Source organism: Strigops habroptila, chromosome 3 (assembly GCF_004027225.2).
Source record: "Strigops habroptila isolate Jane chromosome 3, bStrHab1.2.pri, whole genome shotgun sequence".
Taxonomy (NCBI): Eukaryota; Metazoa; Chordata; class Aves; order Psittaciformes; family Psittacidae; genus Strigops; species Strigops habroptila.
Window position 1 is genome coordinate 16,012,537 of NC_044279.2, and position 25,991 is coordinate 16,038,527.

The window sequence follows — 25,991 nt, forward strand, 5'->3', positions numbered from 1 at the left end:
TTGAGGCAAAGTATGTGAACAAGGTGAGTAAATGTTATTTTTTAACACAGGCCAATCTTTGTCAATGTATGTATAATCCATAGAGTGTGTGAGACTGTACAAAGCAACATAGTGTTTTAAAGACATTTGGACAATGCTGTTAATAACATGCTTTAACTCCTGGCCAGCCCTGAAGTAGTCAAGCAGTTGGACAGATGTCAGTCGTAGGTTCCTTTCAATAGAAATATTCTCTTTTATTCTTAAACAATTTTTCAAGCAAAGCACCACAGCACAGAAACTGTTATTTTGACAAACCTTCATGGAGCTGATGAAACTGTGTGAACAAAGTGATTCTGCAAGGCATAGCTAAATAGATTTTAACTTTTCTTGTGTATTGATTACATTTCCCCCCCCCCTCCCCCCTCCGAGAAATAGATCTCATGATACAGAAAAAGAAACCTTTATCCCAGCATTTGTAATCAGTCTTGTGCTTTCCAGTTTAGACAAGTAGGCATTATTGCTGTGGCTCCTATTTATTTTTTCCCTTAGTCATCTGTTCTATTGCAACCATTCTGGAAGTCCCACTCCAGAACGGGCAAGTATGGAATGAATTCCTTCAGAATCTGTGCTGGTAGAATGCTGCTTTCTGCACAGATGTTCCTAGACTTTTTTGCTGTAGGTATTTGATGTGTGTGTTTCTCCAGGTAAAAGCATATTTCTCCTTTTCTTTTTTTTTTTCCTTCTTCATACTTGATAGCAGTTCCTTCTCTTTTCTTCTTGCATTCTTTATTTGAAAGGCTGAATGCGCATAGAAAAAAAATATACTCCTCATGTTCAGTCAAAATAGAAGTCTGTTTCTCTTGATGCTTTGATTAGGAGGAAGAAATGGAAGTTTCAGATATTTCTGGTTTCTGAGTTTGTGAGCTTTCCTAGGAATGCTTCCTGGGACAAAATAGTGTACTACCAAAGAGAATGTTTTTCTCAAGAAAAAGGGAAAGAAATGCACCCTGTATTGCTCAGCTGGTGCAGAAAGTGCCATTGACTATTAAGAGGAAAAAGACAACATGAAGTTCCAGAAATACATCCAGTCTTTCTTCTTTTACTTTTAGCATTTCTTTTGGTTGTAGATTGATATCTGCTTATATGCCATGCAGTTTACATGTATTTAAAGGAGCACATTGATTGTTTTACTCCTAAAATGAAAATGTACAGAGGAAATTGAGCAGCTGCTGGAACTGTTAAGTGATTTAGTGGACAAATCAGACTTCCCTGCCCCCTGTTTGCGCTATTCTTTACGTTCCTTCTGAAACTGGCTGCATTGCTTGAACAGCTTGTTAAGTTCTTGTGTTACCATTTTGGCTGGTTATTAATGATCTGGAAGATCAGGCATATCTGCAGACTTTGCTGAAGATGTTTTTTATGTATGGTAAAATGTGTGAAGGGTTGAATTGAGGATATTGCAAGCTGTATTAGTTCAAAACACTTACTGACCCGAGCTGCAATGTTAACCTTTGGTATCTCAGCCCTTCCAGGGATACTGACTGTGTAGAAGTACTCTGAATTCAAGAAGTCCTCGAGCAGCTAATGGTTGATGACCAGGAACATCTCAGGAAGTGTTACAGATAATTACCTTGTTCTCACTCTGTTCCCGTAGTGGCTACTTTTTGCAACTGCTGGAATAAGAGCATCAGGATAGACTGAGCTACTGGTATGGGCAGTCTTCATGTTTTTATGTATATGGGAAAATAAAGGAAGAAAACTTAAAAAGAAACAAAGTAAGAGTAGGAAATATTAAAAAACCTCAAAGCATCTTGGCTCACTCAGTATGAGTCATTAAAATGGTTTAATCTTAATCTGCAGTCACAAATGCTAATATACCAATTATAAAGTCATTGCAGAGATTTATGCAGAGGAATTAAAATTGCTTGGAATCCTAATAGTGAGCATGGGAGGCCTATCCCAAAACCTAATGTACTGTCTCTTTCTCATAACCCTATGTCCAGGCTTTTATTATGCCCAGGTGGATTGCTATAAAACCAATTCTAGTTACCATAAATTAATGGCATATCTAGATATGTGTAACTAAAGAGGAATAGGAGGCAATTTTCATTTTGAATTGGCAATTCTGATATTGTAGAACTTGCCGTACAGTCTTTTAAAGCAGGTTGTAGTGGTCGTTGTCCAATACAGACTTGTAATCACTCATTTTCCTGGGTTTGTTAATATTTCAATTTGTATCTTTTTGGGTAAGGTAGAATACAGTCTCTCTCAGTGTCATTAAATGCGTATATAAAAATCCCACTTCTGAATGGATTAGAGAAGTTCTGAAGAAGCATTATGTGCAGACGTCAGGTTCATTCACAAATACTAATTTTAATCCTAGTGCCTACTTTGGCTAAATAAAACAGATGCACCCAACATTCTTTTAAAGCTATCTTTTGTTCATATTGCTTGTTCTGAAATGTGGACTTGGCAGTACCTAGATTAGGAATACAGTATTTTTTCCTTGTTGAAGTTTAAGTAGAACACTTGGAACACCTGTATTGAACAATGTATTAATACACTTTTAAGCACTGTTCAGTAGTACAAAAATAATGTGATTTAGATCCAAGAGTAATAAACGGTGACCTTTGAAGAGGCTGTACTAATTCTTAAAAATAATAAGCTGTAAGTGATGTAAACTGGTTATTTAATCCTTCATCTTGCTCCAGGGTAGGACCAAAGAACTTATTAGTACTTGTAGCTACCTAACATGTTCTTAAAGACTGTCAGTGGTGGAGATTTCACATCATATCTGGCCACCTGTAACAATGAAAGGTGGTAAAACAGTGGACTAAAGTTCAACGTCTGCACTTGCAGTGCAGAAGATTCAGTTTGGGGTTAAACCTGTTCCTACTTGCTCTGTCTATACGGAGATCAGCTTCAATTTGCAGCAACGTTTTCTTCCTAGATATGTTCTGTAGACTTCTTATTACTTCTGCTTCCACTGGACTCGGGTGGCTCCATGTCTGTCTTAGATTGCAAGAAATCAGTTTGCTCAAAACATTATTGCTTGAGTTGTTTACTAGTATTATGACGACCAGAAAAATTACTCTATAAAGTTGCTTTTTTGTTTATGTATTCCAGTATGTCTTTTTCCCAAAAGCACAAGATTCCTGTCTTGCATTCAATTTTTGGTCTGCTGGTCTAGAATAATTTTGGTATAACTGCTGTATATCTAGGTATATACAGCTAAACTGCATTTTTGCTGTGGATTAAGTTTAATACCTAACTTAAACTACCTGTCTTGTCTCTGTTCAATGGCATCCTGTTTTCACACCTTTTTTCTAGTTTGTCCAGATAATTTTTTTATTATTATTTATTTCTAATTTTGGATTATGAAATGTTGGTAACTGTTCTAAGAACGGTTTTCTGGTCAGTCCTAGTTCTCTAGGCTTAATGTTAATTTGAGCCTCCTCATCTATGTATGATTCTCAGTTGGCTGAAGTGTGGCTACAATACTGAGACCACTACACTGCACAACAAAGAAATTAGTTCTTACTACTTATTCCTAGGTATTTTGTAGATATTTGGAAAATTCCTAATTTTGGTGTGTTCTGTGTATGCTTTCGTTCTCTTTACCTTACTCATCCATGACAGATTCTTACAGATATTTCCTGATGGCTCTGAGATGTCATAGCCATTCTTTTAAGTAAACTCTAAAGTTTTTTGGGTTCAACTACCAAGTTCATCTCTGCTAGATGTTTGTGATTTAAAAGTATTTCTGTTCCTGATGCCCATTTTTTATATATATATACAAAATATATTTTTAATATGCTTGTCGTGTTGCTTTTCACTTCATGGTATTGGAGTATATGAACCACAGTTTGCTCAAATCCAAAACGTATAATAAAATTAAAATAACTCAAGTGTTAGCGCTGACTGACTTCTAGTAAATCTTGCATATTGGAAGGGTATAAAACTAAGCTGACTATCAAAATTGTTAAAAACATATGCATTGGTATGTTATTTGCATCTTTCACCATTTTTTATAAATAAGATTATTTTATCGCCTTTTTTTTTTTTTTTAACAGAAATCTTTTGGACAGAGATACATTTTCTAAATCTGATCCAAGTAAGTATCTAGCATTTTCTTTCTTTTCATCACATCTTCCAAATGTGTAAATGCTGGATGAAAAGTTAGGTGGGTGATTTTATTCAGTCTCAGGTTTATGTTGTCTTTGTGACAATTATTTAAAGTAATTAAGTTATACTTAAATAAGATATGCTTTTATATGAACTGGAATTTTAAAGAATCTGTATTCAATATTGCTTTCTTGAGCTACATGGTTCCTTATTTAGAAGTCAACCTACATTTTCTGAAAATTAATAAATGCAGAAAAGTATTTTTTTTTAATCTGTTGTTCTGGATCTCTTTCAAAGCTAGCAAGCAAACTTCTAAATAAACTAGAAGCACTTGTTGCTGCTAGTACATAGTGTCCACTAATCTTAGAGCCAAATGCTGAAAAATAAAATTAAGTTAAATTGTCTCTGAGAAACATAACCTTTCCTGATCAATAATTATATCATGGTTTATCACTTAATGTTTTCAGATATGTCAGGTAGTGAAACCACTTTCCTTGTGAGTTTTGTTAATGTATGACTGGATCCCACAAAAATTCTCATGCCTATGTATTTGTTTATGACAGGACTTTTGATTTAAAATCCATTATTATATTCGTGTAACAGACACTTTATGATATGTTTATCATAGAACTGAGACCACAAAAAAATTTCTTTTTTTGTGATAGTGTTTAATCAAAGTACTGCTATAGTTTTAAATTACTAGTCCTTAGATTATGGTGTCTTACCATATCATAGAATGGTTTGGGCTGGAAGGGACCTTAAAGATCATCCAGTTCCAACCTCCTGCCATGGGCAGGGACACCTTCCACTAGACCAGGTTGCTCAAAACCCCATCCAGCCTGGCCTTGGACACTGCCAGGGATGGGTCATGTTATCTCTCCATATATATTTTGTCCATAAGGGGTTTTTTAAGCCTGGTGTTTTCTTCCTTAGAATACAGTGTATTGCGCTTACTGACATTGGAAATAACCTGAGACACATATACTTCTATCAAGTGTCTGGACATGTTAGCATGTCCTGGTGGGATACGCTTGAGTACTAAATCATGTAACAGTATGGAAGATTTGAGTGCTTTTGTGAGAGTGTGTTTGTCCATTCTTAACACAGAGTTTCTTGAGAGAGATTCCACAATAGACTTTTGATGGGAAAAGCTTCTACTTCCTGGGGAAAAGCTGCATGAAGTTAGGTGTACCTTTGACATTCCTAACCTACAATACCTTTTATTTTTAAAAAGGAGACATTAGCAATACCATGCCCCTGGTGTAGGGAGATCATGCAGAAGCAGATCTGAGTGTTTTGCATATTACTACCTGTTCTTTAATTGGCTAATAAAAACTTATTTGTTCAGGTTAAGCAATCTTGAAGAGTGGTCAGTGACCTACTGCCGCTGATAGAATTCAGAGATCTCTTTATTGAATCAAGGCACCTTTACAAAAGTGATGAGCTGTCTAGTTTTTAAGCTCATATATTATTAGGGACAAGTGCTTCAAGTTTTTACCAGACAGGGAGCTGTGTCAGGCATAAATTGCAGGATTTGAGTAGCAGGGGACTGCAGTGTGACCTGTGTGGCAGGAGGCCATGAACCACCATGTGCTGTCACAGCAGATTCCAGTCAGCTCTAAAAGCCATGTGAGTAAATTGCCTGCCAGAACTTCTGCCAGCCAGGGGAGCACACAGGGCCCCTGCTCAAACCTATTTGGCAAGAAAAGCAGCAGCAGCAGCTATGAGCTAGAGCTGAAGATACTACTGCAGCCACACTTCCAAAGATACGCTGCTGGCGATGCATTCTTGAAAGGAGACACTCCATGTAAAAGTCAGTGCACCTCTGAAGGATCTGTGGCCTCCGGGCAGCCCAACACAGAGCAGGTGGGCAAACCAAGTGATTGTGGCTGGTTAGGTGGCCCAAGCTGGGGAAGGGACACAAGGAAACAGTAGCAGGAAGACCTAAGGGAATCCTAATATATATCTTTAAAATATTTCTGAGAAGTAAACTGGTGGTGCTTTTTGATGGATTCAAAGTATATGGAAATATTTTTTAAAGTGTCATAACCTCACCTGTCAGTTCAAAACACACTGCTTTCCTGTTTCTGGTAAATAGCTTATTTAAAGCACTCAAATTGGTGCAGTGCTATAGAGATCTGGTCTCAAGTTGTGAGTAGCCACTTATGCTGCCAATCAGGCCTGTCTGTACAGGTTAGCAGTACAGAAATGTGGAGTACAGTAATACTATCCTTGGCAAAGAGAGAAGGGAGAAGCCTGGGCTCTGGAAGTGCTCAAACTGTATTTGCACTAGAGAAATTACTTGGCAAAGCAGCTTTGATTGTGGGTGCTCTCCGAACAGTGTACACTTAGTTTTAGTATTCTATAGGGTTTTTTATTCGCCAATTTAGTTTGTTTGCTCCTCGTGTCCTTTAGTTGAGCACAGAGATAACGGATAAAGACCATTCTTAGGCTAGTCTGTATACAGTAACTTTATCCCGTTAGCTAAAAAAGGTGTCAAAACCAGCATCGTACCGTCACAAGATGCACTTTTAGATCTACTGAACTTACAACCATTAGATCTCATATAAGATAGAACCATGTAGCATCACTCTGTATGTTGAGGTCTTGTTGGATTTGACTAGGCCAATTCTAATATGCTTTTCAAACTCCAATGCAGTTATCTAGAGATCATATTGATAGTGAAAATCTGATTTCATCCTCTTGGTCTTTTTCTGGGAGAAGGACACACATAAATATAGTTGACTCCCATGTCAACATAAACAGTCTTCTGAAATTAAAAAGGAACTTGTGATTTTTCCAGTTCTCTTGGGAGGTTTGCTTAGCCATGTTTTGATACTGTAATTGCTACTCAGTATTTATTCCAATTCTGACCAGTTCCCTGCAATCTAGAATATTCATGCCAAGAGAAAGCTGGCACTTTGCCTCCCTCAAGGCAAGTTACAGAAATAACATAGAGATATTAGGTATAGATGGGACAGACTTGGATAGCCCTTTTCATGAAGTATTTTAAACAGTACTGAGGTCTCTTACTGGCAGTGCTTTCTCCTCAGTGGAGTCAAAGCAAGTCATACTGATTTACTGCAGCTCATATATATTGATTTACTGCAGCATTGGGACCATTCTATTCTTTGATTTTGGAGACCTTTTTTTTTTCTAGGAGTATTTTTGGGACAACTTTTTTTTTTTCCCCTCTCAGAGAGAATGAGCTAAAGCAGTGCTTTCCTCATGAGGCAGGGATAAGACCTTCAAAGGAAATATAGATTAATGAATTTGGTATGTTTCTTTGCCTAATGAGAGTTGGGCAGATTCATTTTCTTTCCATGCACTGGCTAGCCAAACTGAACTACTGTGCAGCTGTGGTGGCAGCACCATGGTCAGGATGGAATGTCCTAATGTGGAGCCCTGTGACTCCTGGTTATGCCGATAGAAAGAGTCTGATATGAAAGAATGGAGAGGTAAAAACTCTTCCCCTGGAGACGCTCCCCATAAAAGATAGTTTCAATGAGAAGAATCTCATGACAATTGGGACAAAGGGACCTTCAGGAAGCTCTGCCTAGAAAGCATAGAAGCTGGTCAGTGAAGAGTAATGGGGAGCCCCTGTTACATCTGGCTGTAGAATCATGGAAAGATTTAGGTAGCATGGAGGAAAGACCAACTTCATTGTGGCTCATAATTCTTTGGAAGGAATAGATGTGTTGTTATGTTTGGGAAAACTGAAGTGGGCGGTTTGGGTGTAACAGTAGTTCCCAGGCTAAAGGAAAAGAATTTATACATTGAATGGGAAAACACCAAAGCAGGGTAAGGGAAACTCCAACAATCTGGGAAAATAAGAAGGTGCAGACTGTAATATTTTGGAAACTATCTACAACTGAGTGATAACTGTTGACACTTCCACCCTCTTCTTTATTGCAAGATTTCCTTAAGTTTACCTTGAATTTGACACTGTGGTATCAGTGTCCAGAGTTAAGAGTTAGAAATGTTAATATTTCTGATCATAGGTATGGCTGTATCTTCACTTGGAAGAGCACATTCTGTGTTAACAGGAAGGGTATTTCCAGAGAATTCTTTTTTTGCTTTTTTGGTATCTATGGGAATTTCCTTTGGCATTTCCTTCTTCTCTCAGGGTTACCTTGGCACAGATCTTACTAGATGCAAAGGTTAGTGAGAAGTTCAGTAACCTTCAGAAACTTCCATAGCTGATTTCATAGCTTCCATTTCACCGTTTTCTCACATTTTCTCATTTGATTTCATTCTTCACATAATAGCAGTCTACTTCAGACTGTGCTGTAAAAATAGGTTTGTTGGTTTGGAATCATCCTACTTTAAGCAGGAACCAAAGCTCAGAGAATGATTGTCCAAGGTTTCATTTAGAGTAAAAGGAGAAAGACGGACATCTCAAGAGAATGATTTTGAATTTTTTTGTAAGCTTTTTTCTTCTACAAAAATATCTTCCTTGAGAAAAAGTTGAATTGTGTTAACTTTTAACTTCTGTGTAAGCTAAAATATTGAGCTTGCTTTTTTTCTGGCTGCTTCTTGTTTGCTACTGCCTAATGGGATTTTTTTGTTGTTGTTGTTTAGATGGGGTTTTTTGTGTGTATGTGGAGCAAATACCTTTCAAGTAAGAAGAAAATGTAATTTGAAGCTTGACTTCATTTCTGCTTTGGTCTGTTGATGATTCTAACTTTATTGAAAACAAAGCCAGGCTTCTATCTTTAGTGTTAAAGGCTGCACCCCAAAACAATATTATTTTTAACTTTCTGTTGAAAAAATAATGATTGGCACAGGAGAAGATTTTGTCAGGAAAAAAGTGTTCAAATATCTGTATTTCTGTTGCTTAGAAAAGGATTGTAATGGAGTTTCAGGTAAAAGTTGCTTTATGGTTCTTAGCTGCAACTAGTTCAAGACTGTGGAAAAAAAAGTTTACAGTACAACTTCAGTGCAAATTATTTATACTTATAACAGTGTTTACAAGATCTGATTATAATCACTATACCTCCATCACCAGTCCCTGTGATGGATGCTGCAGATTAATGCGTGGTGGGTTCTGTAATGGAAAACCATATCTGTAAGGAGAGTGATGCTTGTTGAAGTATGTTGCTTGGTCTTTCAAAAAAAAGCCTACGTTGATGAACTTAATTAATTCTATTTTTTATTAGGTTTTAGTTGTTTTCTTTGGGGGGGTTGGGGTTGGTTTTTTTTTTTTTGTTTGTTGGGTTTTTTTGGTTTTTTTAAAAAAAGGATGCATATGCAAGATACTTAAATATATATAAATATATAAAGCAGACTTAAGGAAGAAAACATGAGAACTTCCTTTTTTCCTCTTTCCACTTTTATTTCACCTATCTCTTTTTCCAGTAGGGTCCTCATTTGTTTTTATTTTAATTCTCTTATCTCTTGAAAGAAGCATAATTTAGGGTAATTTTGCATTCACTTAACTAGGGTAGCCAGACCATCCATATTTAATGAAGACCTGCTTTTATCCAATTTTACTGTCAAGTGATTTGCTGGAGGTCAAGCGTAAGTGTTCCTTCCTGTTTCAGAACCACCCTATTTGTTAGGTCAGTGCTGCAACAACTAGACCATACTGAAAACTGAGGGAAAACAAATTACTATTTTATTGTTCTAGTTAATAATTACAACAGCACAACACACTACGACATTGGTTCACTTAAAATATGTCAAATGCTGAAAATGACCTACCTTTTTCTTTTTTTCTTTTTATTTTCACAGTCTGTGTTTTGTACACACAAGCCATTGGAAACAAAGAATGGAGAGAGGTAAGATGTGCATTCACAGATGTATAAGCCTTTTGAGTATAGTTAAGGCTGGTTATTTGCCCTAGCAGCAGAGGGCATGTCATAGCCTCTTTAACGCCATGCTAAACAATGGGAGTCCTATGTACCAGTAAACACTTAAAACCTAATCACATTAATCTCAATTGCTATGTCTTTATCATATATTTCCATCAAAAGGGAAAACAAAGTTATGGAAAATACATGAGTTTCCTGTTTTACAATCTCCTTGAGATAAATGAAATCGAACTTAGCTTTCACTCTGGACAAGGTTTGTGCGTATCAAGAGAGGAAGGCACTTGATCAGTACAAGTTCTATTGAAGGATTCAGCTGTGGTGGTGGTTGGTGTCAGCAAAACACCAACCTTCTAGTTGTGATAGAGATCTACTTTTCCCATGTAGTGTTAAGGAGAAGTTAGGTGCTGCTGAATAGTGTATACACCAGGCAACACGGGAGGAAGGGGATTATGCATAGCTTGGACTATGTCATCTTAACCTGTAAATACTGGACAGACATGTTTTAAGAAACAAAATCAAGTACCTCTAAATTAATTATCTACATCAGTTCAACATTTATAGCCTGGAACTGTCTCCCTCTACTTAGTAATCTAATTTTTCTCCATTAATATTATTCTTTGAATGAGTTGACAGTGTTGGGGAAAGGGCGGTCACCTCTCTACAAATAAAATGTTCTATTTAGCTGCCTTACAGAGGGGGGATTGATGGAACTGTTCTTCACTGTAGGTGGTCCACTGTGTGGTGATGTGTTCTAAGAATAGAGCCAAGAGAGGAATGAACTATCTTACTATTTTCCCTGTGAAAGAGAGGAGGACTGATGTTTGTGTTTTCAGAATTGATATTTTATGTTATTAGTACTATTTAAACATTCCAGTGGAGGGGCCAGGGGCACAGAAGCTAGACGTCTTGCCTTATACTAGGCAGTTGCCTGGAGAAACATATTTTCTGCTTTGCTGAAACATGGTGGATGTGGGTTTCAGTCTTTATGAGATAAGAGAATTGAATTGGTCGCCTGCTTGAAAAAAAAACTCATGTAACTGAGCAGTACATGAAACATTGTACCTATTAAATTTGCTGGGTTTAGTGAAATTGCTGCTCTCTGTTCTCAACTGTGCCCTAGACATCCTCTTAGTGTACCTACTGGATCACGTTCCTCTGATTTGTGTTAAGAAATGTCAGTTTGAGAACCCTAAGTTGGAATTCATTAATCAATTAAATTGGCAGAAGTAGTGGACATACACAGAGTTCTAAATGTCTGGATATCTAATTCTAAAAAATAGGAGTCTTCAGGCATTCGGGTGACTTGGTGTGGTTTGGCAGTCAAGCCTTTGATCATTACTAAAGCATTCGTGTCCTCTTTTGGGCTAGGGTTAAGAGGATTCTGTCAGAAATTCTGGTGTTTATTGTTGTCTAAGGTTCATCTGTAATTCTGTGGAATTTTCATGCTTCTCTGGTGTAACTGTTAAAAGAAGTATTAACCATTTTTAATATAATTGTCCTGATGGAAAAATTGTAACATTATCACCTTAGAAACTGTTGCATGTGCTCATTTTGAGGTGATTTAGGAAATTGTCGATGGAAAGGTTCCATCTGCTCGTGATTTTAACAGGTCCAAGTTTGTAATGGTTGCAGCGTGTCACCTCTTTATAGCTTTGTATTGTCTTTTGCCATTTTATCTCCTTGACCAGAACAAAACCACCTGAACAGGGCAGTGTGCAACATTATTGCTTGGATTGCATTTTGACACTGCTTAGAGTATCTTGGCTGCATGATGCACTTTGGCATGTGGTTATAGCATTATTATATGCCAATTTAGGAACTACAGGGGTAAAACCAGACTTTTGACATGTCAATTTCTAGAAAATCTGAGGCTTGGTGATTAGTTTTCTCTGTTTGTTTGGTTTGGTTTTGTTTTTTCTTTTAAGACATAATCATTTCTATGTTGTCTATCAGGAGGAGGTCTAGGTACAGGTATTTACAACTCAATTGACTATTTAAACTATTTATAGTTAAGGGAAAAAGATAACATCCTGAGGGCAGTTCATCAGACCTAATTTAGATGTCTGCCTTATCTCAGATGAATCATTCTTTAGAAATTCCTCCAAGTGATGATCAAAAGCCTACACTTTGAACTATGTCAGATGTAAAGTTAGGTGAGTAGAATCCCATTCCTACTAGCTGTTATGACAGTAAAAATTCAGAGGTTGGCATGATAGAGGGACTGAGTCAGGATTGCATTTTACATGTTGTGGTGTATTATATTTATACCAGTGGTAAAAGAATAAAGTGGTAGATAGAAAATTTGTTAATACATACATTAGATGGGTAATCTTATATAAAATATCTTTATTTTTATGCTTTTTATGCCTGCAGTGGTGAATGCACTAATACTGTGTGTTTTCAATAAAATTCTGTATATGTGTCCATTTTGTTGCATTTAAACACTTACTTAATAATTTACTAGCTTGTATAGGTGGATTTCACCTGGAACTGTTTGGAGAAGACAAAACTGAGACAATAACAAGCCCCTGATAATATGTGTAGATGTTAATGATGTTCAGTCATGGCAACACACTTTACCTTGTTTATCCTTTTTTGCATATTTCTCTTCCTTCTTTTGCCTAATTATTTTCTTTTGAACACTGCAGAAAATACTTGGGGATCATAAACACAGTAAATCATTTAATAATCTCCATAATTTTCCTAACACTATTGTCGCATTGTGCTTTTTTTTCTCCCTTCAGCTAAGCTATTCAGATGGATTCAAGACAATGGTTAAATCAAACCGTTCATTTAATGAAGGGTAGATGGTTTCTGGGCACTGTCTATTTGCCTGTGGTACAGATTCTAGTGTTTTTACCCAATGTTATTCTTGTGCACCAAATCTTAAGCAAAGAATTAAAATGTTTTGTTTTCAGTTTAATAGGGGGGTGTTTTTCAAAACAGTTTCCCTGGTTTCACTTACAGTGTGATCATCAGGTATTTCAATTGATATAGTTGGCAACAAATGCATCATCAGAATTGGAGCTTGGTTTTAAAATGTTTGCTTCCTCTTACTTTGTGAGGACACATTTGAAATACGGCTCAGTATAACTTACTGTTATCTACAGAAGCCTTAAATGACATATGAAAAGAATTTCTTCATTTCGAAGAGGGTGTTAATTCTGAAAACAAGAGGGAGCATTTCAAAGGTGAATGTTCAATAAATAACAGGCATTGTAAAATATGCAACCAACTGCAGTTTTACTGGCAATATTCAGCAATCGGTAAGTGTTAAGGAACTGCCTATGAAGCGAGGCTCTGAGACTCTGGTCCATCTACTGTAGCAACACATTGGATGCAAATTACATTTGTGTACCTGTCTGGAATTCAGACATGACTTCATGAGCTGCCAAATGTAGTTTTATGTCTTCAGTAAATTTCCATTGTGTCTTCTACAATAATTGCTCATGGCTTCCCATTCTTAAGGTCTTCCATTTCATTAATTCTGTTCACTTTTTTTAATCTGAAGCAAATATGCTGGAGACAAAAAAAAAAAAAAAAAGGGCATCTTTTTTGATTGTGCAGTTACATTGAGAGAGAAGGCAGTTAGGGAAGTTATACTGGAATCCCAAGATAGCAAAAGTGACCAGTTTGTAAGAAAATCAAAAAATACTGTCATGAGCAAAACCTAGTCCCTGTACAGTTTATCAACAGAAAGACTTCTCTCTTTATGTGCTCACACTGCTTATTCAGCCATCCTAACTGATGTATTAATTTAGCTGTTATGTTTTTTCCTCATGTGCATGTTTCATTCATCCATATGGAGTTTCATCTGCCATTTTACCGTCTGATCACTCAGTATGACTAACGCTGTTCTGCCAAATCTTTATAGTTACCTTTTATATATTTATCCTGTTTAATTCTGTAAAAATCTATTTGTTTTGTAGCTTTCTTTTTCTTTTATTTTATTTTTTTTTTTTTTTTTAGGGAAGTAATACTAGTAGCTGTGCCTGACACTGGTGATGCTGCATCTCGAATCCTGTGTTCAGTTCTGGGCTCCTCACTACAAGAGATACTGAGTTGCTAGAGTGGGTCCAGAGAAGGATTGATTCTCTTACTCTCCTAAATGATGACTCTGAAGTTATTTGCTTGTTGGCCATATGAAGATTTTAGCTTAACACAACTGTTAGTGGGGAAATTAGGCCATGTGGAGAACTAATTAATTAGCAGCTATGTTGTTAGTTGTGACTGGATTATAGAAATAACCTATTCTGCTTAAAAAGGCGGTAGGTAATTGGGAAAACAGGTTTTAAAAGACGGTGCTTCATTTAGTTGAAAAGTGTAGACTGGTGATTCTTAGAGGCCAGCATTTTAATGTCATCTATAAGATAAATTTTAATAGTGATTTTTCAGTTAAGTAATTAGTTATATTTAATGCAAAGGAATGATTTGTATAGCCATTGGAAAGAAGTAAACAGACCAAAAAAACAAGCCTCAATTAAAAGAAAAGTAATTTAAAATAATTTAAAGAAAAGCTAGCAGTGCCACTGAATCTCTTGAGTTTTGTAACAATTTCAGTCTAGCTGATGAGAGATAAAGGCAGGAATGTAACAGGCATTCTATTAGGCCTTCTCTGGCCTCAGTGGGATTTAATCATCACCATATTGCACATTTATCTTCTTTTACTGATACAATTCTGTCATGCATTTTAAAATCAAGTCCAAAAGATTTCCCAAGTGTAACATGGTTATAGTGTAAAGCGAAATATTGTTTACTGAAAAAAAACACAGGTTTGATGGGAGGAAAAGTACTTACACAGTTATGATATTTTACTGTTTTAAAAAAATGAAAACTGACACTTAGCTGCTACTTTATAACTTTTTTTTCCTTCTGAATTAACTTTTCTTTCTAATTCGTACGATTCATACATACTTCTAATTCATACATAGCTCTGTTTTCTAATGGAACTATAAAACCCCAAGATATAAAGTATGATGTATTCATGGAATAATTTAGGTGAGAGCAACCTTTGTGTTATCCAGCCTCATACTCATCTGCTGTGCCTGGTTGATCACCTGATCCATGCAAAGCCACCTTCAAAGTTAGGCCAGGTTGCTCATGGCCTTTCCCAGCTAAGGTTTGATGTTGTCTAAGAGCAGAGACTGCACAGCTGTCTGGGTGACCCATTCTAGTGCTTAATCCCTCATTCTGGAAGAGCGTTTCTCTGTATCCCTTCATAATTTCATTTGCTGCAACTTTTGACTGTTGCATCTTGTCCTTTTGTTGTGCTCTTTGTGAACCGTCTGGGTCTCTCTTCTATCATGCTGTTTAGGTAGTGGAGGATGATAGTGGAAGCAGATCTTTCCTAAACCTTCTCTTCTCCAAGCAGAACAAACCGAGCTCCATTGGCTTTTCTTCAAGTTATGTGCTCCAGCCTGATGATTGTTTTTATATTTATTTATTTATTTATTTATTTATTTATTTAGGGTCTATTTAACTTACTGCCTCCAGCCTGTTGATTCAGTTGTATTTAGAGCCCCAAACTGTACCCAGTTTTCCCGCACATGTTGAATAGAGGGGGAATAATTGTTGCCCTTGATCTGCAGGCTGTGCTGACACTAATACAACTCAACGTGTTGTTAAACCGTTGTGGCTCATACCCCACCACTCAGTCCCCAGCACCAGCACAGGACTTCGAATCTGTCTCTGTTAAACTTCATGAGAGAGTCTACAAGGCTGTATAAATAAGCTGGGTTTTTTTGTCTGAGTGTTTGTGACCCCCTCCAGTCACAGTCATTTTATGGTATGTAGTAACAAAAGGAAACAGTGCTTTCCTTTACCTTGCTATGTGCCTGCGTCTTGCTTTTTCATGTACTTGTAGAGGTTGTCATGCTCCCAGTCCCTTAGTACCTTCCATCTGAGTGAAATGGAGAGAGTTTCTGAGTGTGCAAGGAGGTGATCCTTGCCCTCAGCACCTGTGAGACCATAGCTGGAGTGCTGTGTCCAGCGTTGAGCTTCTCTCTATGAGAAAGATATGGGCATACTAGAGCGGGCCTGGCAAAGGGCCACTAAGATGTTAAAGATACTGGAGCATCTCTCATATGAGGAGGGGCAGAGAGAGCTGAGATTGTTCAGTCTGAAGAAGAGGAGGCTTGTATGTTTTCCATGTTTATAAATACCTGATGTGAGGCAGTACAGAAGGCAGAGGCAGACTATTCTCAGCTGTATCCAGTGGAAGGACAGGAGTCAATGGGTAAACATTGAAATACAGAAAATTCTATTTAAACATTAGAAAAAACCCTTTTCACTGTGAAGGTGATCTTGCACTGGAACAGGTTGCCCAGAGACATTGTGGAGTCTTTGTCCTTGAACATACTCAAAACCTGACTGGGCAACCTGTTCTAGCTAATCCTGTTTTGAGCAGGAAGGTGGAACTGGAGAATCTCCTGAGACCCCTTCCAACCTCAAGTATTCTATGATTCTTGTCTGTTTTCCTTAGCCACAAACTTTATTTTCCTCTGAATGTCTTTTCCAAAGTCGAGGGTATCCTCCTGTTGTGCAAACTGCCTTTACTATTTCAAGAAGGATCATACTGTCACAAAATGATCTGTTTATGAAGGTGTCAAGCCAGAGGTTTGTTGAGAGGTATTAGTGCACCTAAATGGACTCTTTTGACAAGTTATCCTCTGAGCTCACTCAGTTATTTTGGGTTTGTGCCTTTGAATTTAGACAATGGCTTTGGCAGCAGAAAGTAAACTTTCTTAGGCTACAGCTCCATGTTCTTTGTTTCCCTCTGTCTTCCATGTATATATAACTGTAGGTTCCACATGATTGAAGATCCTCTTGCTCTCTTTCAAGCTTGTCCTAATTCGAGGATTTTAAGAACTTCAGTAACCTTTGTTTTCCTGCCTGGTGATTAAGGAGTCTCCCAGGACAATTTGCTACTTGAATCTGGACAAGGCTGGGAGATATTTTCATTTATATCTTTGTATATGTCTGTCTGATTCTGTTGGATATAGCATGAAAGACTAGAACTTAGTATGTGTTCTTTGCTTACTTGCTCTGCCTCTGGTAGCTTTGCCAGTTGCAATGCAGTCATCCTTGGATCTTCTTTTTTGAAGGCCTGGAGTCTTTTGCTTCTAGAGTAGGCCAGGATTTATTGGATTTCAGTACTAAGAATAAATCTTGTCTTTATGCAGCTTTGAGAGAATTTGGACAGTTTGCTGTAAGAGTGCAAATGGAAGAAACAGGACCCTTGAGGGGGGGGAAAATACAGGAGATATATTCCTGTTCAGAACTGCAAAATGAATGGTCCTTATGACCCCACTGTTTTCACTTCTCATCCCTGGTGTGATGAACTGCTGTTTACTGGCTTGTGTCAGAAAGCAGCTTCTCATTTTCAGTGCATACCTTCACACACTACTAAATGTTTAGATATTGCTGCATATTTCATTTTATCGGCCATTCCAGCTTTCATTTTTTCCTGGATCCAATACTGTTGAATGTATAAAGCATGCAGCTGACAGGGGAAGATTTTATTTTTAAACACTGAGATTTATTTGACCTGAAAACTGATTGGAGACTTTGAATGTACATAGAATTTGAGCCTTAGTGTTCACAGGGGAAAGAAGGGCCCTTTAGCCCAGGCAAATGTTCCAGCCATACTTATTGTCTTAGAAATGCCAACTTACTACTACTACTACTATTGTTTCTCATTGATGACTATTTGGCCATCGTAGTCACCAGTGTTGGTTCAAGAAAGTGTTTTTTACAGCAGTACACCTGTCAAATTTACCACAACGTTTCAGAGAATACCTTGAATCATTTCTCAAGAGACTGACTTTTTTCATCTAAAACAAGCAGTAAGGATCAAACTATTTGTTGTTGTTCTGATCTCTTTCCAGGATCACATGCATCCTGTGCTACTCCTCTCTTAAGAGAGTCCGGGATCTCATTTTGAATGAGTATCTTCATCACTCTGGAGAGCTTCTGGAGATTTCTCCTGCCTGTGTCTGTATAATGCTTACCCCTTTCATAGTTACTGCTTTGGCTTAAGAGAGTTGAAGAAACACAGTGATTGCTAATGAGTAAGCTTGCTTTCTAAATAATTTGTGTCTTAGGACATACTCAGAAGCCTTCTTGCAGGGAGTATCAAGGTTCCAATGACACCAGGAAATCATTCCACCTAGGTTTTAAGAAATGGTGTAAAGTCTTGGCAAAGGAGTATGCTAACTGACACTATATGTTAAATATTCTTTGCCTTTTTATTTGGAGATGGTATTGTTCATTGGGAAGGTAGTTTTGCTTCTCTGTCTTTTATAGGAAGTGCTGGAATATGGACATCTCTGAATAAGACTGTCCCAGTTGAACATCTCGCAGCATAGCAAAAGCAGAAGGTACCTAACAGCATTCAAGCACACTCTGTAAAGACACAAATCACCGCTGTGTCACTCCTGAGGATTGTTCCTTTTCCTGAGACTTTATAGAGCTGTGTCTTGAAGATGTATTAACTTTTTTTGAGCATTTTATTGTACCTGAGACCTTTGGATGGGTAGTTGCTTTTTGCAAATCAGTCATCCTCTTAGCTATAGGCCCACTTGTCTAGATGACCTGTGTGAATGAAGGGCTTGCAGTCAGTCCCCTGCCATTTGAATGCATGCATGCTTGGTCATTCAAAGGAGAAAAAAGAATTGCTGACTGTAATGGAGTTTCTTTAAAGCACTCAAATAATGTGGCTGGAGTTCTTTACTGTTTTATTTTAAGAAGAATAAAGCAATGAAAGAAATTGCTTTATTTTGAGAGGAGAAGAAAGTGGAGTATGCTCTGTGCTTTCATACCACATATATGTTAAGTATGCAGGGGCCGGGATACAGAGGCTCCTCTTGGAGGCTGAGGGGCTCTGTGCAGGTTATAGTGGTTAGATTCACTTCCGTGATGTGAAAACCTTTTTAGGAAATTCATCTCGAAAACCTTCAGTTGCAATCAGGTTTATTCTTTCTTTATCCATGTTTATTGATTTAGCTAAGTCCTATCAATGAAGAGGTTGGCAGTCTTTGAGTCATTCAGAAGTTTCTAGTCCCAAATTGCAGTTTTGAGGACTCCTTAATGATGATCTTTCAGCAGATTGTCAAGAAGCTTTTCAGTAGGCTATATTCAAACATGTCTTGGTACGTACAATATGTAGGACAAAATGAAATGCTCATTTCAGTAGCCACTTTTTTATTTTGTTTCCTGAGTATCTTGAAAGAACAGCTAAAACAAGAATGAAAGTATCACATTGATATTTTATGATCAGTCATTTATATTTGTGATGTATAGGAACTGAAGTCTTTTGGTTCTGGTGGGTTGGGGTTTTATTTATTTATTTAAAATATTTTCATGTTGACAAGAGCCAAGGCTCTTCCTGTAAACACCAAGAAAGAAAAGGCGTTTTGCAGAAACATTAGAGAGGAGAGAGAAAGAGAGAGCTGAACTGAGGTGACGTAGGAGCTAGGTGATGCAAAACTTACACACTTCTAACAGAAGGGCTGTGTTTCCTAATATTTAAAGCTATCTGAAATAAGCAATATATGCAAACTTTTGCTTGCTGTTTTTTTGGGGTTTTGGTTTTTTTTTTTTTTAGGAAACAGTGGATTTTTATGTTACTGAATTTCTTCCACAAAATTTTGTGGATTCTGCTTGGCTTTGGGACCTGATGTTTATAAACTTTAGGTCATACAATAGAAGGTATGCACCGCTTTATATTGAAATATGAGGTCTTCTGCCAGTTTATCTTTATCCACAGATAACTGATCTGTTCATGTAAACAGAGTCATTTTCTTTCATGGCATCTGTTCCAAAGAATTTTTACAGGCACTCTCACATCTCACATATTGCTGGTATTGGCAGTCTACTTAATTATACTTCATTATAGTATGTGGCTTAAAATTCCACTTTTCTTTTACAGTTTGGAAGAACAGAAGTAATTGATAATACTTTAAATCCAGATTTTGTAAGAAAATTTATAATGGACTACTTCTTTGAAGAAAGAGAGAATCTGCGATTTGATTTGTAAGTTTAAAATCTCTGATTCTAATGTTGCAGGCTCTGTAAACATACTAAGTTTTGTGAACCATAAAATTAACTTGAGCTAGTATCTATTGACATGGAATACATTAATAAACATGATTGATTTAGTATTGCTTCCTCAGAAATAAATGTGTAACATAACAATCACCAACTTTTAAGAAATTGGCTGGTGTTAACTGGTCGATGTACAATCCTACTCACAATTGTTACTTTTAGAAATAGTTAAAAAGCTAAGGATGTCCAAATGTTAAAATATTCTTGCAGCATAGCCAAAAAGACAGGTATGGACATACTGTCCAGAAATATACTATTGTACAGGTAGTACACAGCCAAAATTTTCTTTACTGAAATAAATGCGTATGCATCTAAGTATGCTAAATTGTAAGATTTTAAAATGACAGCCGTCGTTCTAGAAGTAGATGGCTTTTGACGTTATTCTGGATGTACTAATTCAGTTCCACTTGTGGGATTGGTTTGAATTTCACTTTATTCTTTGGAAAATAGAATTAAGATTCTAGTCACCAGGCCACCTTGCATGTCATCTGTTACATTTCATCCCGTTCTTATCACTTCAGTCTTCGTGATAATCAAGTTTTACTGAAATGCTTTTGGTGTACTGAAATACTTTTGAATGGCCGCATTTCCTGTACCGTGGAAACAAACAAACAAAAAATGTCTGATTTTTCTTTAGCTGTAAATGTCTTTTTATAGCAGGTCAGAATGCTTCCTAAGGTTAACAGAAGTATTAGAGGGATAAATGAGGAAAAAGGTTCCATTGTGTTCAAAACATAAGTAGCAGCCAGCTGTTTCCATCTAGACTTCAACTGTTTCAAGGAGTGAAGGGAAATAATCAATGCCAAGATAGACTACAGGGTGCTTCTAGATGGCCAGGTACAAATTCTCTCATCTTCACCATGGAAGCCTGGTGCAGAGTCTATTTTTTTATTTTAGAAGTTGGATTTAATGCCATTAAATCTGCTGAGTATAACTATTGCATGCTATTTAAAATAACTTTAACTAACAGTCACTTTGTGAAATAAAGGATTCTCTTCCAAGTAGGTAAGGCATTGCTGAAATAAAGACACAGGTGGGGCTCTGTAGGAATGTTGATTTGGCTGCCTTTTCCACTGGACACAAATCTATTCTGAACTCGAAACTGAGTATCTGTTTTTAATGTTATTTTTCAAAGAAATAAACTCCACATATGATTCATATTTTTTGCAACAGGAAGAAAGCCCTAAGTATATCTCTTGATAAACTGAAAAGAACGAGTCAAACTCTTTAGAAGCAATTCAGTTTATTGTCAGTTATTTCTATTTAAGTAGTCAAATGACTGAAGAATTATCTAAGAAAATAATCCACAAGTTTGTTTTCTGAGATTATTTTTTAATTTTTGTTCTGTTCTTTGGCAGATTTCATTTTTCAAACAAGAATATCAAAATAATTTCTCTTAGAAGGCTGCACTTTGTTGAAAACTGTTTCATTTAAAATAGCTAATGAACCTAATCCTATAATCTGTGATGATTCAGTTTGCCATTCTTACTGGTGAGACTTCCATTCATGTATCTGTGTAAATTCCACACACTGAAATAGGTGGAAGAATTGTTTGGGTTCTGTCTCTTTACATTTATCTCGGATCTGTCATCTGGCAACTCTGATATAACTTTTTTTTTCTTTTTAAGCTACGATGTTGACTCAAAGAGCCCGAACCTATCAAAACATGTAAGTTTTTCATCATTTATGCTTTCTCCTGCTGAAATGCTTATGCTTTCCTAAATATGTTTATTTTGTTTTGACTGTAAGTCATACCAGATGCATAGAGAAAAATACAGTGATTGTTCTGTGTTATAAGGTTAATGGGACATTCATCCTGGAGAGAGAATATTTAAGCACCCATATATACCTTTTCAGATATGTGACATGCTGCATTTTGTTGTTACTTTTCTGGGTCCTAAAAAGTGTAAACATGTTTTGATTGTGTCCCAATTAATATTAGTAGAAACCTTTTATGCTCATGTCATCCTGAAGTGGAAAGGATTAAATAGTAACTTTAAAATTTAGAGATGTAGTAGTAGAATTCAGAGGCTTCTGAGTGACTTTTTTTAAATAAGTACAGGATAGCTTCGATAAGTGAACCTTTTAGAATCTAGAGCAAAGGAAAAGAAAATGGAAGCAATGTTGTGTGTGTGTGCTTCACAGTGAAAATATAAGATTTTCATCCATTGATCTCTGGTTAGATCCCCTGTGTAATGATTTAAAGATCCTGGCAAACTGTTTTTCATCTGTCATCTTGGAAAGGTGGCCTGAATAACTGCAGTGCTAGCTGGGAAGATGCAGAAAAGTCTTCCCTATACTGTCTTCAGCAAAGATAAAGGCTCATCCTGGGCTTCTGCTCAAGATTGTTTGCGCTTCTGTGATACCTTGTTTATCTGAATTCTTTTCTTTTTTTCCCTGAAACTAACAAGGGAAAAAACTGTACAAAAAAACTTGTAATTAGGCTCTAAGAAAAAGATAAGACACAATATAAGTTAGTCACTAATGAAGTGCAAGCAAAGATATATACAGCCTAGATTTCATTGTTTGTTTGATTACTAGAATTGGAACTCAGCTTTGAATATCTTGCTGAGCCCATGGAAAAACAGAACAAAACAATGAGAAAACAAATCACTGTTCTTCTGAAGACTGTTCAAGTAGCTCCTGAATTACATATGTGCCTGCAACGTTTCAGTTAGTATAGGCTAAGCATATTGGGATGCATTAGGTCCTGTTTTTTAAACAGAGCCAATTTCCTGGAATCTTCAGTTATGGAGGGAAACTTTATTCTTTGCACATTAACATTAATATCAGAAATATCTATTTTCCTCCACTGTCTTCAAGAGGAAATCTGCATAAGCTGGTGTAGACTTGTGCTGAAGACATCCAAACTATGCTAGAGAATACATGCACACAAAGAAGATGGTTCTGAGAACGCTATGAAATATGGTAGCTAGAAACGTGTTTCTTAACCGCAGCTAATAATTTCTATCATTTCTGAAGTGCTCAAGGTTGGTCTGGATTGTTCTTTTTGCTGCCAGGTTCCTGTGTCTCTTTCCAGTAGCTCTTAAGAATTTAGGCAGTGAGTAGGTAGTAAGTGAGCAGAGCTTTGCTCATATCCATGCACTGGCAGAGTTTCTGAAGTCTGTCAATAGCATTTGCATAGCTAGACTGCTTATATGTTGTAGTCACCTCGTGGAGTAAAATCTTCCTTTTTCCTAAAAATAGCTGTAGACCCATTCCTTTGGGAAGTGTCATTTCCTAGTTGAACAGTTTGGGAGATGAAAAAGTCAACTTGAAGAATTTCAATTTCAGCGACTGAGTTTTGCTTCATTTGCTTCTCATTTGGCCAAGTTTTATAATGGATGTATGAAGTAACCAGACCAGACAGTGCTGCCATTTTAGCTGTCTGTAATAATGTTTATAAAACTGGCTACCTGAAATTAGACTTTTATGTTAACGGTAACTTCCTGATTTAAGGAAAGAACAGAGTAATGGACAATTGTCATTAATAACAGACTGTGGAACTAATAGGAATTAATAATTGAAATGCCACACACACAAAAAAAAAAAAGGCGGGGGGGAGAAAATTGTGGTTTCAGTGTAGAAAATGGTGTTATTTTAGAATATGTCATGCCAGATGTTTTTAAAAATTAATGAGGAGATGAGGCTTTTTGGGTTAATTTTAGCCATGTTAAAAGACTTAATGTTTGTGGAAACAGTGTTGAGTTGTCAGATCAGTTAAAGGATATAGTTAAAAAAAGTATTTTTTGCAGTTGTTGTCTTCTTTGGTGGCATTAGTTCTCAGAACCAATTCACTATATGGAGCCATAACTAACACAGCTCAGAGATGGTAATGAATGACCTAGGCTGAGAGAAGAGTAAGAACTACTATACACAGTATAATAAAGTTATGGTTTGCTGTATAGATGTCATAGTGTCTCGGTCATTACTGTTGATGAACAAATCTTACAAGCTACTGCTACCACTACTGCCAGGGATGCTGGAAAAAACAGAGCTAGCAAGCTCTTTTCACTTGAAACATAAGGAGTGGGTCTGCAGCATAAAATCACAAAATCATTGTATACAACAGTTTGAAAATCCATTCATATTTTTATACTACTTATGTTACAGGGAAACATAATATGAAAATTTTTAGTAGTAAAGTATAAAACAGGAAAATAAAGTCTGTCATTAAAGCAGTGTTTGTGTATAATTGGCAATCCAGGATGCTCATACAGATCCTGCACAGGCTTGAATCTTGCCAACATAATTAACTTCGAAGAAATTCATAGAATCAGTGTTGAATCTCTTCATAAAAGACAAATTTATTAAAAAGCTTCAGTTAAAAAAGGTAAAGAAATAGTTATGTTTCTAATGCTTTTAATTTTTTCCATCTCAATTTAATTTTTGTCGATGAAACAGGCAATAAAAAAACAGTAAGTGAAGTGCATTAGAGTTACTTCTGTAAATATAAACCAATGTTATGTGAAATATATAATAGCGGGTCTGTTTTATGATTCATTATTGCATATTTATTATTTAGATGTGATGTTCAGCAGAATGTGTTCTGCAGTAATGAACAGCCCAGATAAATGGGAAACCAAATTTGTTTCAATGTGAAATATGAATTCTGAGTTTTCTGTTACTGCTTTTCAGGATTTTTTGGGACAAATGTTTTGTACGCTGGGAGAAATAGTTGGATCACAGGGGAGCAGATTGGAAAAATCAATTGTGTAAGTATGTCATTGTTGAACGTGAATGAATATGTACTGCTTCATGGGGTGAGAGTTGCGGGGGTTTTTTACTGTGAGGTATCTAGATACTTGGAATCAACAGATATGGCTTCTAAGAGAGAATAAATTGTTGGGTGCAATAGAAATCTTTCTTTATAGACTAAGATAATTTAAGTTTCAATTTAGACAATTAGCAGAAGAATCGACTCATCTAAGATTTTTGTCAACTTCATTACAACTTGCATTAGGAATAGTTTGAGTAAACTAATCTTAAAAATGTTTTTTCTTCCTAGCTTGCAAATTAGCACATCATAAATCTTTATTGCCTTTTGTTCAAGCATCAAGGAAGAAACCCCTCAGTGTTTCAAATCCAAACATGTATTTCTATTGTTCCCAATAATACAATTCCCAAACAATGAGGCAGTGTAGAGTATCAAATGTTTTCTATTTATCCTCCTAAATTTATCAAAAACTTTCCTAGAATCAATGGATTTTTCTCCCACTGGGAGTATTTTGATGTTTACAAGCCATTGTTTATAGGGATGTACAGGCATTTAAAATAAGAATTACTTGAACAATCTTCATTTTCTATTCCTGAATGTTTGAGTATTTGAAAATATTTTACAATTTTTATCTAAACGTATGCTACAAATTCACCTATGACATTAAAAGCAAACATTTAAAGGTTCAGCTGGACATTTCATGTGATGGTAACAACTTTTGATTTGGAATTTTTGTTGTTTTTCAGACAAAATGCTAAAAACTCAATACTTGAATTCAATTAAATTTGTAAATTTTTATAATTCCTATGCAAGCATAAGCTTGGAAAAGCGTCTGAAATTTCTTATTTCCATGCCAAAAGTAATTTCAGGTTGTCTCTAGAACTCTTTCTGGATGAAACAGCAGTTCAGAACACACCATTTAAATTGATAAACTAAAAGAGAATTTACATGGTTTTCCTTTAATCTAAGGATCCTTATGAAATAAAAACTTATAAAGTAAAAGAAATATTTCCCTTACAAAAATTATGGCAAACTTTAATTATATTTTAAGTTTAGAAAATATTTTAATGGGATTTAATCTACTTGAATTTGAGACTTGTGCATACCTGAAACAAATCCTTTTGAATCATAAATATCAGGAGTTGGCTAGCACTGCTTTGTGGGGAGGCATTCATGTAATTATGCCCTTCCAGTCCATTAGCCTTGACTAAATTCTATCTGTAAATGTCTTCCAGTTGTTTGGGTTTTGTACA

The 25,991-nt window shown here is 36.4% G+C and overlaps 1 protein-coding gene across 3 annotated transcripts in view; it reads left to right on the forward strand.

Annotated features, from left to right (window-relative positions):
• Positions 1 to 25,991, forward strand: part of CPNE8 (copine 8) — an 88,981-nt gene that overhangs the window by 7,776 nt on the left and 55,214 nt on the right. For all 3 annotated transcript variants that reach the window (XR_003990594.1, XM_030479828.1, XM_030479829.1), the window contains exons 2-6: positions 4,053 to 4,093; positions 9,838 to 9,884; positions 19,846 to 19,949; positions 21,650 to 21,689; positions 24,660 to 24,736. Coding sequence is in view for 2 of the 3 variants with exons in the window: in XM_030479828.1 (XP_030335688.1) it covers positions 4,053 to 4,093; positions 9,838 to 9,884; positions 19,846 to 19,949; positions 21,650 to 21,689; positions 24,660 to 24,736 (309 nt within the window). In the remaining variant the exon portion in view is untranslated. The remainder of the gene's footprint in view (positions 1 to 4,052; positions 4,094 to 9,837; positions 9,885 to 19,845; positions 19,950 to 21,649; positions 21,690 to 24,659; positions 24,737 to 25,991) is intronic.